Below are 24810 nucleotides of genomic sequence, written 5' to 3'. Positions count from 1 at the left end.
TTAGGTTTGTGCATCTTTAAAAAGTTGGGAAGTCTAGAAATTTCTGTACATGACTGAATTGCCTCATGTTAGCAGGAATTTAACAGAAGATCTCCTTTGCTGAATGTAGTGTTACTTTGAGGAGTAGCACTCAATTTTTCCTTTTGTTAGACCTTTGCCTTCAGTCCACTTAAGTGTTTGAGAGAGTTACATGAAGACAACATGGGTGGTGTCTAAATTTAATGGACCTGCTCGAGGCTGGAGCCACCAGACAAAACTTAGTTTTAATAAAAGGGTGATTAAGGTAATGGTGGCAACTTTCAAGAATCTAAACTATGAAACATTAACATTTCGTGTTTACTACATACGTCCATATGTTTTATTTCATAGTTCTGAGTTCTTCAGTGTTGTTCTACAATGTAAATAGTCAAAATAAAGAGAAACCTCTGAATGGGTAGGTGTGTTCAAACTTTTCACTGGTACTGTAGATGAGGGAGATTTCATTTTAATGTTTTGTCTTCATTAATTCCCCATTTTGAAATCAATCCTCTGAATTTGTCCAATTCTAATAATGAGACTTTGTTTTTTGACAAAGTACAGAACACCACCAGACTTATCTTCAGGATGGTACAAAAGTGATTTTTAGAAAATCCAGTCCACCATAATTCTCCAAGTCAGCTTTATTGTAAGTAGATTCTTGGTGATTAAGTAGACATAACTGTCAATAGATTTTAACTTATAAAAAACTGGCAAAGTAGAATGTCACAAAATCAGGAAGATAGTGGGGATTAAATTTAAGGCCCTTTCAGAACCAATCAAGTAGTTGTGTGGTGCTTTGCTATGTAACAATCAGGTTAAAACTGAACAAATTTGTTCTGTATCATTTTTTGTAAATGTGTGGCTGAAACCATGAGCGGTGCGTCTCGAAGCAGTATCAGTCAGAAGCCAGCTACCTTCACTTTGTTCCTGATCAGTAAAGATCAGTCCAACCTACACCCAGTGAAATCAGCCCACAGACACGCGGCCTTTTTTCAGTTAGTCTTGAAAAACAAAACATGTTTGTATCTTCACTTTAAGAACTATTACACATCATCAGAACAAAGCTCCATCTCTGCTTTAGTTCAGTTAGCTGGCTTATTGAGTGATACTAAAAGGTGGTAGCTCTGTTCCTGGACCAGTCTGTCTGTGGTGTCTCTGGTGACGATGCAGTAGAAGTGGTGAGGTAGGCTCACAGAGTGGATCCTCCTGATCTCACTTTTTGGTAACAACCAGCACAGCTGAAGGCACCAAACCTAAAAAGACAAACAGGACATCAGATACAGGCTACATTCACACTGCATTTTCATTTTAAAACAAAAACAATTTGTGTTGAGACGACTGTTTTAGTTCTGTATCAGGAACAATTTGTGTCCATACCAACACACCTGAAAACACATGCATGACCATCCAGGTACACTGGTTATGAAGAACTTATTTTTTTTAAAAGCTGTTTATGTAATCTCCATGTTTGATCAGGTTTATATTGTCCTCATTTACACCTGGTAAAACTAATCCAGTGATCTCTGAACAATGAGCCAACTCATTTACAACTGGAATTAATAACCCTGATCCATTCTCGTTATCTTGATTTGGCCAAAACTGTGATTGGATCTCAAAACACAAATAAGGAAGGTGGAGTCAACACACGGTGCATTGTTTCTTTTCTTATGATTCTTTTTTTGAGGGGGCCCTCTCTCCTCAATGCCCCATTGAGGAGAGAGAGATTTTAACCTTTCATTTTATATGGTATACATCTTGGCAGCTCAACCACAGTTTCTTTTCCAGACTTTAGAGACTGTCCATACTGTTCACATGGAAGAGATTTGATCACAGTGAATTCAGCTAAATTCACACTTTGCATTAACATATTCAGATAAAGCTTATGTGTTAGTTCCAGGTGTAAATGGCAAACAATTCACAGGACAGACAGTGGAACTGCCTCGTTGCAGTCGTCCACTACGTCCTGTAAATGTGACCCACACCACTTCACCTCCCAGTGCTCACCCAGCTCTTTCAGGGGCTTCTCCATGTCCAGTTCGGTGTAGACATGTCGGGGGTAGGGCGACAGCAGCGTGAAGTCCTGACCCTCAGGTGTGTTGCCATTCATCTGCACGTAGACACGCACGGCCGCCAGCGGCTCCTGGGCCTTGAAGACCGTTGTGATGGTCGAGCCGTCCAGCAGACGCACCTGTGAAGAGCGGAGGTAAAGTGAGGAGTCAGGGATCAGCGAGCGGAGGAAGAGGAGAGAAGAAGTGGGCAATGAATGAGCAACCTTTAAATCACATTCTATACATTTTACAGTTTCATGCCAAAAAAAAAAACATTTTCATTGAAACAAAAAATATATATCGATGTCAGTTTGTCTCACACTTTAGAATAAGTCTAAACTAGCGAAGGGTCCTAAACGTCTGTTCTGTTTTAGAAGAGACAAACTGAATTCTGTCTGATCTTTCCATTGACTACACTGATTAGACAGAGGTAGGGCTGCAGACTGCACCTGTATCCTGGACTCGTCATACTCCTTCTTAGTGGGTGGAGGGCCCTGGCTGGTGGGTGATGAGGGGCTGGGCTGGGCAGGTTGGGATGATGTAGCTGTGCTCGGGGGTCCTGCTCCACCAAACTACACATGAAAAAAAACAAAAAAAAAACAAAACACAAGAGTCATCTGAGTCTCTGGGAACAACAGAGGTGGTAAAAAAAGAAATTGCAAGTGAACAAGACAAAGAGAAAACTGAGCTGCACCGGTGACGGGTACCTTTTGCGCTCTCTCCTCTCTGTCGCGTGCGATCTTCTCTTTAACCCTTTGCCTGACAGGAATAAAAATACAATAATATTAAAATATGGATTTGCAACCTATGGCAGTTTAGTCAAGATGCCTGTTCATATTTGTTCATTTGCATTTGCAATTTGTGGTTTTGGTCCTAACCTCTGACCTTCTCATCTGGTACAGTGCCAAGAGAGTCCCACCTGAATTTTACAAAATTATAGTTTGTTTCCAGATTAAATAGGAAGACGTTCAATCAAGTACTATGGGTGCATTTCATTTTTTCATTTTAGACCTCCTGTGATTAGCAAACCTGGTTCCACATCTCTCCATTGCTGGCCCTCTCTTTTGATTCTCTTCAGACATTCAGGAGGGATAATGATGAACAAAACAATATTTCAGTCTGTTCATCAGGCTGTTTTTTTTTTTTTTACCTTTTTCTCTTTGGTCTCCTTGCAGCACATTCCAGAGGGAGGTCATGGAAATATTTTTTAAAGAACTGGAAACATTGTTGAATCATTTTGGTACTTTCGGATTTTATTACAGCTTAAACATGAAAAACTGGTTCAGGTCTCTGCACAGAGTCAGCGACCATTACCTGAATCTACTTCTCCTTGCTCAGAGATGTGTTTTAATGAAGACCTTACCTTGCCATTTTGTCCTCCATTTTCTCTCTCCTGCGCTGATCAGCAAGCTTCTTCATATCATCGTCCTGCAGTTTTTGGCGGATCTGCTGCAGCTCTTGGCCATGCCTCCTCCGCTGCTTCTCTCTCTCCACCTCCTCTGCCCGCTCTCGCTCTCTTCTCTCCGCCTGCTTCACCCGCATCAGCTCCTCTAGCCTGAAAAAGAGACTTTTCGATATCTCCAAAAAGTATTTCCACATCATTATTGACTCCTAGACACAACTGTGGGGCTTTGTCTTCTTGGATAAAGGTCAACATCAAGACACTGAATCTCATATGATGATCTCATGTGATCCTCAGAAAGCTATGTGTGCATTCTGACCTCTTAACTTGCTCACGTTTCTCCTCCTCTGTCATTGGCTGTTTGTCACTATCATCATTCTGATCGAAGATGATATCTCCACCTGAAGCCAAAGCAAATAGACATTAGACAGTGAAAGAAAAAGAAACAAGAAAAGAGAGAAAAGTTTTGCGGTAATGTAAATATCTTACTGTCAACCACAACCAGTCACACACGGACTTATCTAACCTACACACTTTTCACCACAAACCTTAAAACCTCAGTGTGGAAGCTCAGTGATCCACAGAGTGAAAGAGACATAGAAACTAACTGACTGACATTACATTATGTTCAGTGTAAATTAACAGTGGCTGCCACTTCATTTTACTGAGGACAAATTAAAAAAACAATACAGCACAGCTGCCATGGGATACGTTTCTGACAAAATATTTGATGGAAGACAAATTTCTATTGTCTCAAGGCATGTGTGACCTTCAGCAGTGTCTGCTAGTGTTGGCTGCTCTGCGTTGGACTGGCTCTCTGCTTCTCCCCCCAGGACGTTTCCCACAGGCGGCACATAGGGCTCATCGATGTCAGGGTCGTTCTCATGTTCCATTAACCTGAGGAAGGTACATCACAGAGGAAAGATGAGTAAACTGTTGTGAGAGTGGTGAGCTGGACTGTGGCACTGAAGACTGTTAACCTGGGCAGGTCACCACTAATATGATGTTCCCGTCTGTCGGACTCACCAGTCCATGGCTTGTTCTATCCCCTGGTTCCCTGTGCTGGCCACAGCCTTCTCCCTGAAAACATGAACAGAACAGGAAAAGCAGGGATGCTGTAATGCTTGACAGTCTAATTCCACCTGAAATCAGTCTCATGCAGGAACCGTGTTGACCAGTGTCCGGTCGTGGAGTCACTCACGCTCGGTTCCTGTCAAAGCCCATCTCCAGCAGGCTCTCCAGTGTTGTTAGCTCTGCCATTCTGACCTGAAACACACAACAACAGTCGTTCCTTTCACTTGGCTCTATTGTTTCACTATTACAGTAGAAGGTGAGTCACAACAGAAAACGCTTTAGCAAACTTTAACAGCTAATGACTTTTGTTTGGCTGAGTAAAGAAGCCATATTACGAATGTGGTGGATGTAGAACCTTATGCGAACCATTGGTGCCCTTTCCTTGACTAGCAACCGGACAAAAAACCTGTTTACCTGTTCTCTAGTTGTTGCTATTCAGTATCACAACTACCGTTATGCTGAGAGCTAAAATTAGCATTAATGTGGCTAACGTTCAAATCGCGGAGCTAGCTGGGAAGTCTCGGTGGCTAGCTCCATTAAAAGCCTCTCACACGCCCTCCATCGCTTTATCTGTTCATGTTCGCCTGTATGTTACACATGAGGCCACACAGAAGTGTTATTTCACTTCTCACAGTGATAATATCAGCCAATATAATCGAGAAGATCATGTAGTTAGCTACTCACACATCAGCCAACACCGCTTCAGCAGTACGGGAGCCCACATGAGTCAAACAGAACACAAGAGAAAAGCGATTTTTTTTTAACCTAACCTCTTTGGGGTTATTTTTGAAATCGTTACAGAAACCGATATTTAATCAGCCCAAACACACGTTCAGCAACTACAGATCCCTGAAATGTTTTATAACATTTCAGAGTTTCATTCTCCAGTGGTGGAAGAAGATTTAGACCCTTTACTTAAGTAAAAGTGTAGCCTACCATAAAGGTAAAAGTTTGTGTTTGAGAGTTCTGTTATTATATATTTTATATCATTGGTTTATGTTGTAAGAATGTGTAAGTAAAATTTCAGTTCCATAAAGTACATCAGAACAGAGCTGAACTGCACGCTTTCAGTTTCTTTCTTACCTAGATCTAGATCCTGTTTTAGAGACTTAGATATATTTTCTTTGCCTGACCAACAGGTGAGTAATGAGGAGATGTTCCCGTTCTGTAATAATTTATTTACAAAAACACTATTATGGAAGTTGCCAGACTTTGGTGAACAGTACATGCAGGTACAAGTCAGTTACAAAGAAAGAAAAATCATTGGACTGCACAGTTTGCAGGAATTCTTTTGAATCTTTTCCAAAAAAAATTAAATATGTGTCGTATGTTTAGGTACATTTAGTCTAGACTGACAAATTTTTAAACAATATAAAAAAGTTCAATAGGTTGTTTGTTTACTCTTAATAAGGAAATGAACTATTCTTTGACTCATGTTTCTCAGATGCATCAGCGATTGATTCACTCTCCATTTAGATATTGAATCAATTAATAATAATTACATCTGCCCCACATGAGTTATATCTGTATAGGTTTTTCGATCATGTAACAGCAGAGGTGGAAATACTGACAGACTGAATGAAGAGGCCTAAGAGTGAGGGGGCTGAGTCTCTGATTGGCTGCTCTCCATCCTGTATGATCGAATCCCATCATCATGCGCCTGTGGGTGTTCAAGCAGTTTGTTGAGTTTTATGGTCAGGTTGGGTCTGTTACATATTGACAGTAAGTGTAATGATTAATTTTTTTCTCTCTCCCCCCACACAGTCTTAAGTAGCCCTCATTCACGAGCCAACCATTACTCAGGGAAAGACTCTGTCTGCTCACTTGTGCCTTACTTCTTTTCTCTTTTAAAAGTTTGAACATTACTTGTTTCTCTCTCCTCTTTATAATTTAATTGTTTGACTTGCTTCTCCACATACTTTCACTTCTCTTTCTCACCATTTTCCACTTTTCTCTCAGAAATAATGACTGAAATGAGCCTTGTGTGCAGTATTTACCTGGTGAGTATGAACTTTATTTTGCATCTTAATGTAGCTGAATAACTGGAAAATATTAGGCTGATCAAAGAAACAGTTTCAGTCACTTTACAATTAATTTGAACACTATGGGACATATATATAGTTTGGATTTAAACTAAGATCATGAGTTTTATATTGTGTATTGATTAAATATTTACTGTGCACCCAACAACCTTAGCAAGTAGTCTTTAGGAGTACATCCATATTCTTTGGTCAGTGAAACCTCAATCTCAGATCGTCCTTTGAAATGCAAATGAAACATTTGAAATGAAGTGAACGGCTATAAAGGGAGACAGTAAATGGCTCTTGATGAAATTCATGAAATGAGTGTAAACTGAAATGAGCTCCAAATGCTTCCTGATGGAGTTATTGGTTGCCAGGCAACAAACGTGTGTTCCTTCTGTAAACTAGGTTGTTGGATGACTGAAATTAACTCACACAGCTGTGAATGTGGCTAAAATCAACTTTTCATATTTCATTTCAGTAACAGAACGTCTTTCACTGAACTTGTTATATCTGCCTATGAAACATAACGGCTGTCATCAATGAGGAATCTTAAGATTAACTGAAGTGTAATGTGTTCGGGATATAAAAGGTAATCTCTGCAGATCTTGACTCTGAAACCAGCCTGATCCTGTGACAAGAATAAGCACAAAGATGTCTACAACAATTGATTTAACCTTGCAGCACAAAAGTCTTGTTTACAACATGTTACTTTCTCCTCAGATTTGACTTCCTGTCACAGAACTGACCAGATCAGACTCTCTGTCTGGATTTCATATTAAGGTGCTATGATCATAAACACATTCATTTTAATCTGAGCAGAGATTCATGATAGAGATTCTCTAAACACACTGCGAGTCGAATTATCCGGCCATGGGCAAAGTTGAAGGAGACAATAGGGGTGAAGGTCCCTTTAGCTTACCCTTAAATTGCTTTATGGCTCTGTTTTTTACAGAGGGAGAGGGTTAAGGGTCAAAGCTCAGTCAGGATAAGTTAAGAGAGATTCAGGGAAACTAAGGAGATGAGGTGTACACAGGGAAATGATGCGTGCTGCTGTTTACTGCTTGTCTTTAAAGCCATATCAGTTCCTATATGTAAAAGATTAATTTTAATGGACAAAGGGTTAAAATTCATTTGCTGGGATGGCACTCCCTCTTGACTCCTAGTACACTTTCACTGAGTGAGTGACACTGATTTTATTGGAGTCAAAAGGGTAACCTTGGAAGCAGTAAAAACCAAGATCAGGAGATACAGGGCTGTGGTGGATGATATCTTACTAACCTTTTATTAGGTGTTGGTTGCATTATCACGTGAGAGCTCAGATATAAACTCTGCAGTAAAATGACTTGAATTTGTGAAGTCAGCACGGCCCAACCAAAAGAGGGCAGCATCATTTCATTTGTGGGAAACCTTTATGATACTGGTGCGACATAGGTTAAGTATGTAGGGTTATGAAATACTTATCTTTGAGCCATTGTTGGCACCTAGCAGAATATAGAAACAATAATTGTATGATCCTGGCCTCTGCTGGGGACCTGAACAATGCACACACATCAAGGGACAGAGGAGCATCCTTAATCTGCATTTAATTAAATTGTTAAAAGAACATAATCACATCTGGATAATTACAATCAATACTCACAAATATTCTCAAGTAGTTGAAGTAACCTCAATCCAGTGGTGAAATAAAAAGTACTACTATCTTATGGTCTGCCAGTGCTGTCAGCTGTATTGTTTCTGCGGGTCTCACCAGCTGTAACAGCATCTCCATATGGAAAAACTTTGGCTTCCAGTGGAGCTGCTGTTATCTGTGGAGAGACACCTCTTGTCATCGAAACACTGCTGGGACTCTGTAACTCAGACACACGTGACTGTGTGACTTTAAAACATTAATGGGTTGTTTACAGCAATGGCTTCTGATGGCTGTTTTCATTCACTTTCATATTCATGTTTATTTCTGTGCAGATTGCTCTTTGAGATTAAATAAAGTCAGTCCTGTGACTCCTGTGTAACTGTCTCTCTCTTTATTATACTGTTTGTACAGAGAAAAAACACAAACATGACGATGAAGGACACCTCTATTATCATTATATCAAGTGTGTGTGTGTGTGTGTGTGTGTGTGTGTGTGTGTGTGTGTGTAATTTGATATAGCTATCTGAAATTAAAACCAAAACCAAAACTGCATGTCTGTAAGGGCAACATTTCCAGTTAATGGTAATAAGTGACTGAATGAATAAACATTTTAGTTCAGATGTCATATACCCTGAGGTGCCCAATCCACATGAGTTTACAAGGTTTTAAGTTTCAGTGTTGCCAGTAAAATGATGGGAGGATGTGTCACATTAAAATATGAATGAACACTACCGCTGCTGTAACAGGTCACAAAACTAAAGAACAGATCCAGATTCTACAAAAGTGACACTGAAAAACATGAATAATGCGACAGATACATAAGAACCCTGAGAAATACACAGTATTAATTATGCAAAAAAAATACTGAAAATAAAAGCAAGTGTCATTGTGAGCATATCTGTGTGCAATTAGATACAGCGATTTGAAATAAAAACCAAAACCCCATATGAATATGAAAGCAACCCTTTTGTGTGAATGGTAATAGGTCACTGGCGTGGGTGGAATACTCTGATCTCAGACTATAAATCTTTCTAAGGATGAAGTTACAGTTAAAATGAATGTCTTCATTGTCATTGTATAAAGAAGTATTAGTGAGAGGATGTTGTGCTTAGTACTTGCGCCAAGGTCTCTTACTGCACTGAAGCTTTAGTGATGCCTTCACTTTTAAGTCGCTTTGGTTAAAAGCATCTGCCAAAGGAGTAAATATACATGTAAAGTATTAATTATGGCTCGATAATAAGAGATAATTTTGTGTCCCTAATTCTGTTGACGCCCACAAAACAAACAAAAAAGGATCAGAGGTAGACTAGATTTTTTCTTAGGCTCAAAACAGAAACTCTGAAATGTGTTTACAATACAACATCACTGTGTGAGATACAAACAACACTGAAAATCACTGTGGCCCTTTTAATGTGAGTAATATCACAAAGAAATAAAAGACGGTGATAAACTGTGGAATTTAAAGTTGGGACATAAACATTCACAACTACACTGCTGTTTAGTGGAGACTGGAGCGGCTCGCGTCGCCGAGGCTTTTATTGTGAAACATGCGCCAGTGTTTCCGGTGCCCGGAAGCTGGTCTCCTTCCTCGGTGCCGCGCACCAACCGCCAGCCGGTCGCTAGCAGAGTTAGCCCGCCGCGGAGAGGAGCTGCTACGGTGTTACAGCCACAGTAGGACAGCATTACATTATCTCTCGCCGCCCACTGATAGGTATTTGTGCCGGAGTGCGGCTGACTGTCCCCGGTGAGCCAGCGTCAGCCGCAGAGGGAGTGCTCCGCGGATGAGCCAGTGTGTGTGGCTAGCTAGCGAAGAGGAGGGTGGGGACAGAAACCTCTGAGACCTCGCCCAGCCGTTGCTTCATTCCAGCAGGCAGCTTCTCTCCTGACGGTGTGAGAGACCCACACCGCCAACCAGATCATTGTTCAAGGGGAGACCGACACGGCCGTGTAACTAAGGGCATAAAACCAGCCACCATGTTCAGAAAGAACCTGAAGAAGGACCCCGAGCTGTTCCAGAATGTGTCGGAGGGGCTGCGGCGGCTGTACCGGACCAAGCTGTTCCCGCTGGAGGACACGTATCGGTTCCACGACTTCCACTCCCCTGCGCTCGAAGATGCCGACTTCGACAATAAGCCCATGGTCCTGCTGGTGGGCCAGTACTCCACCGGGAAGACCACTTTCATCCGGCACCTCATGGAGCAGGACTTCCCCGGTATGAGGATTGGCCCGGAGCCGACCACAGACTCCTTCATCGCGGTGATGCACGGTGAACAGGAGGGGCAGGTACCGGGCAATGCTCTGGTTGTCGACCCCAAGAAGCCCTTCCGCAAGCTCAACGCCTTTGGCAACGCGTTCCTGAACAGGTAGGGCCAGTGCCAGGTCCACAGACCCCATTAAAGAGCTTACTCTGAGCAGTGAGAGAGATGTATTACAGCGGGATTATAGGAACCAGGCAGTGAGAGCCTACATTATTTGCCTGATATATGAATGGAATGAATATGTGATGTGAGTGTCACGTCTCGTATGAACAGCTGTGTGTTAACAAACGTGTCATAACAACACGTCAGCCGTGGGTTAAAGGCCCTACCTGCATGTACCTGCACACTTCTCCAGCTAACGTCCTGCCATTGCTCAATCCTCCCAGCAGAGCCAAGAGTCTGAGAGTTTTCCCTCTTTCATCATCCCGAGAGAATGCCAGTGTTTAGTGTCAATAGCAATGTGGAAGAGCCAGTCTGTGTGTAGAGGGCAGGAAGGTGCTCTCCAGCAGCCTTTTGCCCTCATAACAAGCCCTTCACCTTTCACTTTGAATCAAGTCCTGCCGGTTATCATGGTGTTTGCCCTTCCTTCTGTACTTCTGCTAAAAGCACCTGGCAGAGTCACCTGTGACAGACCGTTTTGTCCCAGTGTCACAGCATGGCCCCTTGAACATAGAAATACTTGTTGCTAGGCAGCAAGCTGACCTTGTCCTGTCCTCGGATGTCAGGGGCCCTAAGTTTTGTACCTGCTGGTTGTATAAATGTTGCTACATCAGTAGAAACCGACAAGACAACTCCCTTATTTCACCACCCGAGAGTGTGTCTCATGAAATCTTATCACAAAGGGTTAAAGGTTTTGGAGTGACAGTCTATCTTATTGAAGTATTGTTAATTTGAGTCAGCCAGTGTTTTATGAAGGTTAGAGTTAGGTTAGAGTGACAAGACATTGGAGTTTGCTCCACATTCCTCATGATGTGGAGCTACTGAGGAAACTTCCCTAGGTTTTATGAATCACTCAGAGAGATGTTATTCACAGGTCTGTTATTCACCCGGATAAGTCAGAGGTAGAATTGTTCCCTTGGAAAGAACTCAGATGACTCAGAAGCATAACTCAGGTGGGGCTTTCACCAATTAATGCAAGACACCATGGAAAACAATGGAAGATAGAAAACAGCAACATAAACCAGTAGAGAAAGTGAAACAAACCAAGGTAATAGAGAGAAAATGGCCCATGAAGGACAGTGGAAAGACTGGCAGTGTTTCACATAGTAAATGAAATAAATATATATGAAATGAGCTCTTCCCAAGTCAGTGCTCAAGGTGAGTCTGCACAGGCAAGGTGCGGTGAGTCAGAGTCAGTTGCTTGGTGAAAGCTAAAACATCTTAATCCAGTCTATGGCGTGTGTGGATTTGTGATGACAGAGATGGCTACCATCCGATGGTTGAAGGTGTCACTTCCTGTGGAGGATGTGGTGGGTATATCCCTTTCTCTTCCTGGAAGCCAGTGTGGTGTCACCGGGCCCAGGAGTGACCAGGAAAACAGATGGACAAATAATACACAAACAAATTACTAATTTGTGGACTGCCATGGTCTTAATCTGTTAGTTTATCTTCAGATTATCAGGTGGGTCATGTGGCCTTCTTTATTAGTACAAACTCAGATTGACACTTCCTCAGTAAGGGTTACTTCCCATTATCCATTGAAATCCCTCAGTTATGTGGGGTGTTTGCTTTATCTTACATGAGTGCTAACAACATCCTCACACTCAGAAAAGTGGAGTAATACATTTCAGATAACACTTAAAAGGTGTGTGTGTGTGTGTGTGTGTGTGTGTGTGTGGGGCCAGGGTTGTTAGACTTCACAGGCCAAGATTCACTGCACTGGAGTTGATTACAGACTTAAGGGGAAACCAGATAAGATTGTGTATAAACAAAGACTATTGTCCATTACAGCATCATTTGTCAAACTGCTGGACACAATCCGGAGGTATCATGGGACTTGTGGTTCCCTTTGAATTCACTCTGCATCTTTGCCTCAGACTCAGAGGCATATTGAGGCTTGGGTGGTCATACATTGGCTGAGGGAGAGTTCACATGATCACACATAACAGGATATGTGTGTGTGGCCAACACAGGTGCATGACCTGCCTGAACAGCTCTGTGTGTGCAGGTCTAATGCAGAGTTAATCAGTTGTGATAGGATACATTTGATAACATTTTTCTCAAGGATAAGTTCCAGACAGACATTTGGAACTGGGCTGTCTTTGGCTCAGACTGGGACAGTTTTCCACTCGTGAGGCCAAAAGTATTTGGATCGGCCTTCAGCTGTTGGTTGGTTAAATGTATTTTTACTCATATAAGTAGATAGGGAATATTAGGGGTCAGATTGCTTATTGGTGGCTATGAGGTGGAGGAGACCATGATGGCAGCTCCTCAGTGTCGTTCTTTAACCATAGTCATTCAACCGGCAGATTAGCCCTTAACTGCCAGGCTTAGATAGGACTTATCCTCAGTGTAACCAGTTATTTATGAAGAGAGTAAACAGAAATCAGTCGTGGGATTCTCACACCTACAGTTTGTTCTTGGACAAAGTAAAAGGGTAACGGCTGGTATATTCAACTAGCTTGCCAATTCTTCCTATATTTGTATTTTGTAGAGGGCGTCTGCCTCCTGTGCAGTGATTCTGATCCACTTGTGTCTGTAAAAGTAAATTAATACTTTTCTTTCACCTCCTGATAGACCTGCATATTGTTTAGCTCTTGTTCCCATGTAGTTAAAATGCTACTGCAGTCAGAGGGCCCCAGTGTGTTTGTGCTCTCTCTGTATGCCATTAGTCAGTAAAACCAGAGTCAGCAAAGTTTAAGTTCCGCACTGGCCCACCCCGGCCCACACTGTCCTGCTCCGTCCTGCCCTGCTCATGGCTTGTTATTCCAGGACACTGACTCTGCAGTTTGCTGAGATAGAGGCTGACATATGAACGGCCTTACAGAGCACATAACAAATAAATACACATGTAGATATATATATATATATATAATATAGATAATTTATTCACATACACACACAACTAAATTTTAGAGGATGCAAATGTGGGAAAACGACACAGTTGTAACCTCCCTGTCCAAATCCCAAGTGCTAGTGACAGCCGCCCTGTTTCCTCTCCTCTACAGGAAGCTAAGGTTACGATGTGGGGGAAGGTCATAGATCAGGAGGTGGAGCAGGAGAGGAAGACCCTCTGTTATAAGCTGGAACCAGACTTCCAGTATGACTGGAAAGGTCAGATTTTGAAAATTAACCCAGGTCTGTGGCCTCAGAGAGGATGGGTTTCTCACTCTCTCGACATAACAGCCAAGCAGTCAGATATTTTCAAGCTCTTGGGCCCCCGTGCCTGGTAGGGTCCTGCTCTGTTTCTAAGAATTCCAGCTCAAGTTCATCAGAGCATTTTTTTCCTACTGTGTGGAAAATGTTGGGATAGATAAGTGGAAAACCTGAGCCAAAATTCCAAATGGATATCATAGCCCATCAGCTGTGAGAGGGAGGGGAAAAACTGCATGTTTGTTATCTTTGGCAGTCACTATTACTGTATTGTAATTCCATACATAGGATCTCCATGAAAGAGGTACTGCTCTCATTTTTGTACTTGTTCATTGTCCTCAGATTTTTCCATTTTCCTCCTGTGCGTGTGGTATGAGACCTCTGTTGGGGTCTGTGGTGTGTCTGGCCTTTGTGCGGTTGCCGCAGGAATGTAAAAGCACGGTTCTCCTGGTCTTATGACCTGGTGCCTCCGAGCTCATGTTGTGAGTATCGGTTCAGATTGACTCAAAGGGCAACAGAGCGAGAAGTAGTACTCTGTGCTGTGGGGTCACTTAACAATCCCCTTCTTTGTTCTGAGTGGGACATCGTGGGTTTATGCAAAACCACTCATCCTCTCTCATGCTTTATAGTGTGTATATCTGTCTGTGTTTGATTTCTGCTGGAAAGTGAAACTAGCCCTTTAAAGTTTAAATCCCAGAGTTCCAAGTTAAAAGAGTCCATTGTGCAGTGACTAATGTTGCAGTGGGAATGACTGAGGCCTACAATTCATAAATTAAGTATTGTCCCAGTATTTCTCTAACATTCTTACATCATTGGAGGCCGCACAGAGCTGTTAGGAAAATATGACTATATCATCACGTTTTTTTCTGATTTCTTGCTAAAAACAACTAGGTGCAGGCTAGGACTGCAGCTCGTGATTATTTTAATTCATGGGTTGGTCTGTAAAACATTAAAGAGAAGAGAAAAAGATCCATAATAATTTCCCAAGGTGATGTCTTCAAGGTCAAGGTGATATTCTTGATTTTTTTGTTCAACCAAAATGTCCAAAAGTGAAAGATTTTCAATTCAATCTAAAGTAAAAAGCCACAAATGTTCACATACAAAAAGCTGGAACCATTAAATATCTGCCATTTTTGCTAGAAAATGCACTTAAACAATTAATTATATTATCACAGTTGTAGCCTGTTAAATTATCGGCTGTTTGATTAAATGACAAATTTGTTCAACTTTGGTTAAAGTTAAACTCAGGCAGGAAAAACTCAAAAAAAAATTTTTTTATTTTTAAAAAGAGGAATTTCTGAAAATGGGGAGCAGTTGCACCCTGAATCCATATTTTTCCTTTTACACCAGTGCTACTCCATGTTGTAGCTGCTTAGCTTTTGCAGTAAGGTTATTCTGCTCATGTTAGTGCCCAAGAGGAAGGAGATTATTTCTGAAAAGCTGCAGAATAATGTTTAATGCCAGGCTTATATATAAACACTCTCAACCGACCGGTTTCTGTTTTCTTGACAGGTTCATGTGTGCCCAGATGCCAAACCCTGTCCTGGAGAGCATCAGTATCATCGATACTCCTGGTATTCTGTCCGGCGAGAAACAAAGGATAAGCAGAGGTCTGCCTCACACACACTGTCACTCACACACTCTGTCACTCACCCACTGTCTAGTACTACAGCTGTTAAACAGAGCCACACCCTCTTGGCTCAGAAACCCTCAAATACTGTAATCGGAAAGCCTTATACACACACAAACACACACACACACATGCAAAATAACCCCACAGGAAGTCACAAGCTCTAATAAAAAGGAAACATGCTTAATCAACCTACATACTCTTCCTTTCCCTGAGCCTCTCTCTGGTATTTCTGTTTGGCTTGTGCTCTACAAAGTCAACCCTAGTCTCACCCATAGTGCTGTCAAATCCATATTTAACTCTTAAGGCCCCAGGTCAAAGCCCAACCAGCCAGATCATGTACATTTGATGGAGGCCTTCACAGCTTGACAGAAGCAAGCAGGGGGTGTGGGACACTTTGAAGTTCATTTCCTGTCTCTGTACCTGTGGTTTTCTTGAGCACCATCCTCTTTCACATCCTTCCCTCTTTTTTGTTTTTCTTTCTGTTTTCAGATTGCCCTGTAGCCAGGTTTATATTAAAAAGGCTGAATTAACCCAGTGACTAAAAACACTTCTTCTGTCATTCTGTGCACTCTTTCAGTTTATCCTGTGCTGTGTCATTTATCACTTTAGATCTGAGTCATTTCCCTGAGCTCTGTGGAAATAAATCAATTCATATTTATATCCATTTCCCAACGTGCTCCAACAACGCTGTTGACCTGCAGGGTCACTACAGAATTGCTTCATACACAGTTTTCCTCTTAGTTTTGATGATCCCACAGAACACAAGCAGAAGATAACAGTGCCTCTCAACACAGCTTCTGCTTTTCTACATTATTTCAGCCCCTTAAAGAGGAAGCACACTTACAAGCAGTAGAGTTTTTGTGTACTCGGGGGAAAGGAAATGGAGTAAAATGGCAAACATAGCTTAGAGTTTACCAAGACTCCCCTCCCTCTCACCACCACCACCACTGCCTGTGTTGCACAGAGAATGAATTTTGGAATGAAATGAATTGAGATTAATTGATAGTGTCAGTCCTAATAAGAAGCACAGGACATGAGAAAAGCTTGATGGTTGTCAAAGAGACTGAAAAGGTCAAACAAGTGACTGTAAACAGAGACATAAATTACTGGTCTCTGTTAAGAAACCAAAAGAAGCGTGTGTGTGTGTGTGTGTGTGTGTGTGTGTGTGTGTGTGTGTGTGTGTGTGTGTGTGTGTGTGTGTGTGTGTGTGTGTGTGTGTGTGTGTGTGTGTGTGTGTGTGTGTGTGTGTGTGTGTGTGTGAATGTGAATGTGTGAATGTGAATGAAGTATGAATGAAAAGACTGGCACATGTTGAGGTGACCCCGTCTGAAGAGAGGAGGAGCAGATGAAATCTGACGCCTCATACCTCAGGCAGTTTGTTTCCATACATACAGACTTATACATTCTTACCCTCAAACAGACACGTTTATTCTCTTTTTCAAGCTTACACTCTCTCTCACACACACATTATCCTCTGCTCTGTTTCTGTATAAACACAGATTCACTACAGTGCTCCACAGACATACTGTACTGACTGTGTCATATATAAACAGAGCTGAATGGATTGTGCAGCGAGGTGTGACGGGCATGTGTGTATGTCAGTACTTGGCATACAGGCAGATTTTAGGCTTGTGCCAGGCAACAGGAAGCTACTCTATTATTTCAGGTTCTCCCTCAGTGATGTAATCTGCTTGCAGGAGTCGTGTGTGACTTATAGTCAAACATGTCTATATCTTTTATGTAGGGCACCATAGTCTGTATTTTTAAAATAGCATGGCAGTCATTGACAGAACTTTAGGCAATGCTGTTGCTCCACTACAAGTCTAAAAGACAAATTGCACTAATCAAACTATGTTGCCCATTCATGGACACTGAACTTTTTTTGTTGCATAATCCTCCAGTTATGGATTCATTTTTGATTAGGTCAGCAAGTGCACCTCACAGCTTGTTCCTTGTTGAACCATAAAATTATGAAAACTATTTTGCAGAACTGGCTGGTGTCTGGTCACTGCTGCTGATATGAGGTATGGTGAACGCAGACGTCGATGCCTGCTAATTAGCCAGTAATAAGTCATTTACCCGCAGAGCGAGCCATATTATTACTTCAATATTAACATAAAAAATCCTTTAAAAGGCACCAACACCTCAAACATGGCTGAGAGGTTATGGTTACGGCGTTTATGGTGACACCAAGCAGACAGCCAGCTGTGTGGACTGTGACGGCCCCCACCTGTCACTCAGAGCGGCCTCACCCTCACCTCTGCATAACTTTAAACTTTAAAATTAAAACTGGTGAGTTATACAAAAATAGCTATAGAGACCAAAACTGTGTTTTGTACCAGACTGTAAACGTGTTTATTTCTGTTGTAAAGTGTCAAGTGGCCATTAGATGAACTGCAGTTTTTGGCACCTCCATGTTTCAGCACTGAGGTTGCCACTTAAAGAGACTACAGGTGAAGCATGATAGTAAAAAACAAACAGAAAATAGTGCAAACGAACATACCAGAAACTCCCCTGCTAACAGTCAACGAATCATTAATGTTCAGTATAGTAAAGAATAACTTGAGATCAAAATGAAGGCAGAGTTGGGTGTGGTCCGACCCATGAGTACTGATGTTATAATGTAGTAATAACTACTGAGTACTGATGTTATAATGTAGTAATAACTGAGTACTGATGTTATAATGTAGTACTAACTGAGTACTGATGTTATAATGTAGTAATAACTGAGTACTGATGTTATAATGTAGTAATAACTGAGTGGCCTGAACGTCAGCAGGTTGACGGGTGTCGCAGCTGTGTGATCTCATAGTGAGACGGTCTGTAGTCGGCATGTGATTTTAAGACCAGTCCAAATGTGTCATGAGTGCCGGGCTGTGTCACAGCCTGTCTCTGCATATGGTAGAGACACAGCAGTTGTTGATGCTGTGTGTTATAAGTAAGTCTAAGCTTGAGCAGCTGTCTTTCTGCCTGATTCCCTGACACGTGTGTTAAAAACAGACGAGAGAGAATGAGCAGATGTCCTCAGTTGGGTCCCACGGGGATTTCAGACTTTAAATATTCCCCTCTCATTCCTCTCCATTTACATGTCATGAGCTCAGTCACACACTCCTTTTTGTCCAGAGTGTTTTCTGTGTCCGTCCCCTATCTCCGTCTCTTATTACATTTCTGTTCTTCTCTTACTTTCACTTTTACTCACCCCCGTCTTTCTCTTTCTCTTCCTCTCTTCCCTTTTTTGCTCCTCTCTCTGCCTCCCTCTCCCATCTGTCTATTCTTCTGTCTCCATTTGTCTCTCTCTCTGATATTGAACGTATCTTTGCGCCTCTCTTGTATGCACGTGTTCGGACACAGACAAAAGACGGCCATGTTGGAATGCATGTGCAGCAGATCTGGTGCCGATTGTGCAGCAGCCGAGATGAGCTTTTAGAGCAACTGCATTCTTCTCTGATCAGATGACACACAGACTCTAATCAAAACCATAATTCTCTCTTCCTCACTTCCTGCACGGCTCCTCGAGGCAAAGGAAAGTACAGGAAAAAGTCCTGTTTTATGTAATTTGAGTTAGCCCTCGTGTGTCTCAAAAAGCCAAAGGAAGTGAGTAGTACAGTAAGTTTCTATGCTCAGGCAGTGATAGAAATGTGTTTATAGCTTAACTCAGGTCAGGCTCATCACTTTTTGGTGTTATCGTCATTACTGACACTACATAGCATTTATCTTATTACTTGTATTTACTGTCTGTCTCAAAATGTTTGTTCTCTTGCTTCCTTTTTCATCTTTCATGACTGGCAAGCTTGTGTCTTATAACACACATTGGGCACTCTGCCTGATAGAGGTCATTTCATTCTTCAGGCTAACACATGCTGTAGATTAACGAGTCAGATCCAAAGGGGCTCAAGTTCAAGTGATCTTTACCTCTAAATGCATCTCTCCTGCTGTCTCAGTAAAGCTAGTTAATCTGTAACCAAGGAAAAAAGCCCTGCCTCTTGAGAACCCTTATCTAAACATTATTGGATCAACATGACTTGGAATATGAAAATAGAAGCCACAATCAAACCTTCTCCAACACTCATTTATTGACCGATTGGCGCCATTGAGCTCGTTGTCATGTTGAACTCTGTATTTCTCCACACAGACGATATGGAAGCACAGCACTTAGTGGAAAATGTGAGAGATACTTTCACATTGACATGAGCTTTTCAGAATTTAATCAATAGCTTTCTCATTTTTTTCATGACACTGTTTCTTTACCTGGACCCACTCCCACTGCATGTACATCCTCACAACATGTCCCGATGAGCTATTGTGGTCCATTTTTTTTAAGGTTTCATAATTTTTTACCATAGACACTTTAGACCAACTTCACATTCATCTGCACTTTGTCCCGTTTTATACACAGTCTCCATTTTTTCTAAATCGTCTGCTTTTCATTAACACTTCAACAACTTTTATTTAGACCTATGTTTTTATTTTTACGCCTCCGTGCAGTCGGCAGCCAGAGCTGAAGACATTATGTTTTCACGCTGTCCATCCCCAGCGCAACATCTCAGTAACACTTTGAGGGAACTTCTTCAAATTTGGCACAAACATTCACTTGGACTCAAGGATGATCTCAATAGATTTTGGTGGTCAAAGGTCAAGGTCACGGTGACCTCACATTCTTGTGAATGCAATATATCAGGGGGATACATTGAGGGAATTTCAGTACATCTGGCACAAATATTCACTGATTAGATTTGGTGCTCAGAAGTCACTGTGTTCTGTGAACTCATGGCAAGAAGTCATAAATTCATTCACTAATTATGACACGATTTGCCTCAAATGTCTATAAGGACAAATAAAATGATGTGATGATGATTCAAATGGTCAGTTGATCAATTTTACTTTGAATGTGGGGCTCAAATACAAGTCATGTTTCATTATTTGCTTAAATTATGTACTTGGTCGTTGTTTTTAGTTATTTTGTGTACCATAAATTCTCATATGAATTAAGTATAATGCACATGTCCACAGCACTAACTCCATCAGTACAACACACTCACCACTCCCTCGCCCTCAGTTTCTCTGTTTGAAGTCAAATAGTGTTTTCACACTACAGTTAATTTGAGTAGTTTCTCTTTCTTGCCCTACCGCTAGATAATAGATATTTTTGTGAAGTAAACAGGTACAGGTAGAAGCTTGGTGGTGCTGTTACCTCAGTGTTAAGGAATGTCACTAATGTCAGACTGTTGTTTTCAGCATACTTTCATTCAAGCCTCATGTTATTCCAACCGTGTCTGTCACTTCAGCATGGGGGGAAATCCTCAAACCAGGCAATATATGAAGCTATTAGAAGGCACAACACCACATATACAGATCCCATCTTTTATCAGCCAGTCTCCTCCTCTTGTCTCTCTCCAGGTTACGACTTTGCTGCGGTGCTCGAGTGGTTTGCAGAGCGCGTTGATCGCATCATCCTCCTGTTCGACGCCCACAAGTTGGACATCTCCGACGAATTCTCAGAGGTGATCCGCGCTCTCAAGAACCATGAGGACAAAATGCGTGTGGTGCTGAACAAGGCGGACCAGATCAGCACTCAGCAGCTGATGAGGGTTTATGGAGCGCTGATGTGGTCTCTGGGCAAAATCATCAACACACCTGAGGTAAAAATGATTTCTTTTTTACACTTGAGCTTTTGTGTTATCCCTTGTCTGTTTAAATAAATCCAAGTGTGTGTTTATTTCCCACACTGACTGCCAGAACCTACCTTCTTCAGCTGGAAATCAGTTGTCGGCCATACGCAGTGATCACAGTCTGTTAATGTTTTGAGGGGACTGTGGCCTCTCAGGCTGCTCTGGACAGAGGTCAGATGACCTTTTCTTTTCTTCAAGGGCCAGAGTAATCAAATGGGAACAAATTTACAATCATTTCAGCCAGTGTCATTGTAATAAAAGTCATAAGTAAAAAAACTCCTAATGTGTGAATGTAATGAAAGTGAAAGACAGTTTTAATCAGCTCTGTCTCAGCTCCTGTGTCCTGCCTGATATCATGTGACCCAACTTGTCTCATGATTTGTCCCTGACTGTTTAGTTAATGTTTGATCCAGGGCTATACTCATAAACTAATCCCAGAGAAACCTTTGGATCATGTAGACAATAATTCATTGACTTTGAAAGGTCCATTGTATCGTGAAGCATGTAAAACACACTTATGTTTTATTGATTTATTTTTGCCTCACTTTCAACCTCACAGTCCTGTATTATGTTGTCTGCACATCCTGTTTGTGGTTTCTTTGGGGCATATTTTGAGCCTTTTTACACAGTTTAGCCAGACTGCAGTGTCATGTATGTGACCTGTGCAAGAATTTGCTCCGGTGTGGGTGTGGGCAGTAAAGTGTAACCAGAGGGACAATGAAGATTAATGGAGATTAACGTGTACAAACTTTATTCCAGGTTGTGCGCGTGTACATTGGTTCGTTCTGGGCGCAGCCCCTGTTGGTCCCAGACAACAGGAAGTTGTTTGAGGCAGAGGAGCAGGATCTGTTTGTGGACATCCAGTCGTTGCCACGTAACGCAGCGTTACGCAAACTCAACGACCTCATCAAACGCGCTCGGCTCGCCAAGGTGAGTATTAATGAGACTAAGAGTCTACAGCCATGCTAGCAGCCCTGTTTGGTGGTGCTTTGAGCTAAAGGCTAACATCAGTATGCTAACATGCTCACAGTGACAGTGTTGGTGATGGTTAGCAGATGTAATGTCCAGCTGAGGCTGATGGGAATGACGTTAAATAAATAAATAAAATGATGAATCCTGAGGGGGGGTCATGAATGTCTGCATGTCACAGCAGTCCATCTGATGGTTGTTGAGGGACAAAGTGGTGGACTGACGGTCATTGTCACATGGCTACAAACCAAAAAAAAAAAACAAGCCACATCAACACATCTTATGTTCACTCTTTGTTCTCACTACCACCTCTTGTCCTCCAGCCGCACTGGAGGAGGAGTGTTTAAAAAAGTCCTGTTATATTCATCTTGGTTAGTGCTTAGTTTCTAAACTAACCACAGGCAGAAGTGGGTGATTCTAAAGATTACAGCGATCTGACTCACCAGTAAACTTCTACCACTTACAAGAAGAGAAGAGGGACTATTTGTTGTTTCTGCTACCAGTCTATATTTAGACTGAATCCCTAACTTTAAAAATCCCCTCCAGATGTTTTAAGACCTATGAAAATACTCTGCTTTATATATAATAATAATAATAATAATAATAATGTGTCTGATATGGTTATATTTTTCTATGATGACCAGGTGCAGGCCTACATTATCAGCTCTCTGAAAAAGGAGATGCCCAGTGTGTTTGGAAAGGACTCCAAGAAGAAGGAGCTGATAGCCAACCTGGGAGAGATTTACCATAAGATCGAGAAGGAGCACCAGATCTCACCTGGAGACTTCCCCAACCTGGCCAAGATGCAGGTGAGATAAGGCTAAATCCAGGTGTACACAGTAGACATGATGTACCATCCAGAGTCACAGATCTGATGAAATAACAACTTTGACTCTATTTTTGGCATGTTATATAAAGTGTTCAGTTCAGAGTAGAATGACCTTCCAACCTTTACTCTCCTCACATCTTTGCCCTTCTTTCCTGTCCTTGCCCTCCTGGATGGGCCAGGACGGGGATGAGATTTATTTTTCCTGGTTTGTCAGGAAATCCTGCTTCTTGAATGCTACTCCCATTGGTAGCCGTTGAAGACTGATCTATTTCTATCGCCAATTCCTGTTTTCTCTCAACCCCCCATCCCTTCAGGAGCTGCTGAATGGTCAGGACTTCTCCAAGTTTGCCCCGCTGAAGCCCAAACTGCTGGAGGCAGTGGAGGACATGCTTGCCAACGACATCGCCCGTCTCATGGCCATGGTTCGCCAGGAGGAGGCTGCCATGCCCAGCCAGAGCGTCAAGGGTGGAGCCTTTGAGGGAACCATGAGTGGTCCCTTTGGGCATGGCTATGGAGAGGGTGCCAGCGAAGGCATCGATGAGCTGGAGTGGGTGGTAGGTCGCGACAAGCCTACATACGATGAGATCTTCTACACCCTCTCTCCCATCAACGGTAAAGTGTCTGGTGCTGCAGCCAAGAAGGAGATGCTGAAGTCAAAGCTGCCCAACACGGTGCTGGGAAAGATCTGGAAGCTGGCCGACGTGGATAAAGATGGCCTCCTTGATGACGAAGAGTTCGCCCTCGCCAACCACCTCATCAAGGTGAAACTGGAGGGCCACGAGCTGCCGCCCACGCTGCCTGAACACCTGGTGCCCCCGTCCAAACGTGGGACAGTCCAGCAGGATTAGAGGAGAGGGTAGCAGCCTGGAGATGTCGGCGCTCTGCATCATGTTTAGGACTCTCCAGACAAAAAAGTCCAACCACAAGCATGAACAGCATCATCCTCCATCAAGCTGTGAATCTCCAGGTTTCCTGACACACCGTGAGGAGGTGTTACTGTGATCTTTTCCACCAGAGAGAGACTGGAGGGATTCTGGGGGGAGGTGGGAGGGAGGGAAGGTCCATCTTAGTGCATTAGGGAATAATGTTCAGGTATCTATAGAAATAAACATGAGGGGGGGTTGATTTACCACCTGATGAAAGGACATTACTGGATGGATTACATGAGCTGATGGGTAGCTGGAGGTTGCATGATGGGGCTGAACATGGATTTGTGCATCCTATGTAAAAGATGTCTTATAAGCATATGGTCCATATTATTATATGTTGATCCAAAGAAATATAGTTTTTTTCCATTTGGAGAGAGAAAGAGGAAATAAATCAAAACAGCTGTTAGAATTGTTTTATCTATTTTTGTATTTCCTGACTGTTAACTTTGACTCTTTCCAAATGCTTGCCTTTTTATTATTTTGCCAGATAAATAAAAAGGAGTACTGTACCGTCCGACTCGTGGTTCTGGGATTTTTATTGAGTCTTTCTATGATACATGACATTATTTGACCGAGAAAACCTCACCGGAAGAGCCACTAGGTAAAATTTGGGGACTTAACTTACTTCCATAAATTATGTTTGCACAATAAATCTGAACTGAACCATGGGTTTTTTTTATTTATTAGACACCAAGCAGTGTGTCACTCAGAGGTCATCAATAGACTGACTTTTATTTTGAAATGCCCTCATTTTGACAGTTGTAGTGTGGTTTACTGCCCCCTGTAGGCCACAAAGACTGGAACCAGATGCCTCAGGAGAACATAAAGGCAATTTATGCATGAAGCAAGTGGCTTCTGACTGCACATGTTTGAGGGCAAATTGAAAACAGTGGTATAAGCAGACACTCGTCACATGGAGACAATTTACAAAGCTAAAAATTCAGTGCAGGTTCAGGGAGACGAGCACAAATCAAACTGACAGCCAGGAATCTCTCACATGACACATGGAGTCTGA

General features: G+C 42.2%; 2 protein-coding genes across 3 annotated transcripts; one reads left to right on the top strand and one right to left on the bottom strand.

Moving 5' to 3' along the window:
• Nucleotides 1-641: 641 nt before the first annotated feature.
• ubxn1 (UBX domain protein 1) lies at nucleotides 642-5296 on the bottom strand. Of its 2 annotated transcripts, none has more exons than XM_071457575.1 (10): nucleotides 5227-5296; nucleotides 4670-4734; nucleotides 4495-4548; nucleotides 4238-4365; nucleotides 3788-3869; nucleotides 3430-3621; nucleotides 2774-2825; nucleotides 2516-2638; nucleotides 2023-2206; nucleotides 642-1271 (listed from the first exon to the last, which is right to left on the bottom strand). In XM_071457575.1, the coding sequence occupies exons 2-10, from the start codon at nucleotides 4726-4728 to the stop codon at nucleotides 1231-1233; spliced, it is 915 nt and encodes a 304-aa protein (XP_071313676.1). In that variant the 5' UTR covers nucleotides 4729-4734; nucleotides 5227-5296; the 3' UTR covers nucleotides 642-1230. The 2 variants fall into 2 exon arrangements, with proteins under 2 accessions (XP_071313676.1, XP_071313677.1); XM_071457576.1 differs by lacking the exon at nucleotides 5227-5296 and adding an exon at nucleotides 4957-4975.
• A 4456-nt stretch (nucleotides 5297-9752) lies between these two features.
• ehd1a (EH-domain containing 1a) lies at nucleotides 9753-24309 on the top strand. The gene is made up of 6 exons (XM_071457533.1): nucleotides 9753-10559; nucleotides 15279-15376; nucleotides 20797-21038; nucleotides 21828-21998; nucleotides 22682-22846; nucleotides 23181-24309. The coding sequence occupies exons 1-6, from the start codon at nucleotides 10171-10173 to the stop codon at nucleotides 23712-23714; spliced, it is 1599 nt and encodes a 532-aa protein (XP_071313634.1). The 5' UTR covers nucleotides 9753-10170; the 3' UTR covers nucleotides 23715-24309.
• Nucleotides 24310-24810: the final 501 nt, after the last annotated feature.

This window comes from Trachinotus anak, unplaced genomic scaffold, assembly GCF_046630095.1.
Source record: "Trachinotus anak isolate AG129_WGS33_773 ecotype Australia unplaced genomic scaffold, CSIRO_AGI_Tana_v1 ptg000021l, whole genome shotgun sequence".
Lineage (NCBI taxonomy): Eukaryota > Metazoa > Chordata > Actinopteri > Carangiformes > Carangidae > Trachinotus > Trachinotus anak.
Note: the sequence above shows the minus strand (reverse complement) of the source record. Positions and strands in the feature narration are given on the sequence as shown.

Coding starts and splice junctions, on each gene's coding strand:
- ubxn1 (XM_071457575.1), bottom strand. CDS start 4,728: ATGGCAGAGCTAACAACACTGGAGAGCCTGCTGGAGATGGGCTTTGAC. Junction 4,549..4,669: donor GGCTTTGACAGGAACCGAGC/GTGAGTGACTCC, acceptor TCATGTTTTCAG/GGAGAAGGCTGTGGCCAGCA. Junction 3,870..4,237: donor ACTAGCAGACACTGCTGAAG/GTCACACATGCC, acceptor CTTTGGCTTCAG/GTGGAGATATCATCTTCGAT.
- ehd1a (XM_071457533.1), top strand. CDS start 10,171: ATGTTCAGAAAGAACCTGAAGAAGGACCCCGAGCTGTTCCAGAATGTG. Junction 10,560..15,278: donor GGCAACGCGTTCCTGAACAG/GTAGGGCCAGTG, acceptor TTTTCTTGACAG/GTTCATGTGTGCCCAGATGC. Junction 21,039..21,827: donor AAATCATCAACACACCTGAG/GTAAAAATGATT, acceptor ACTTTATTCCAG/GTTGTGCGCGTGTACATTGG.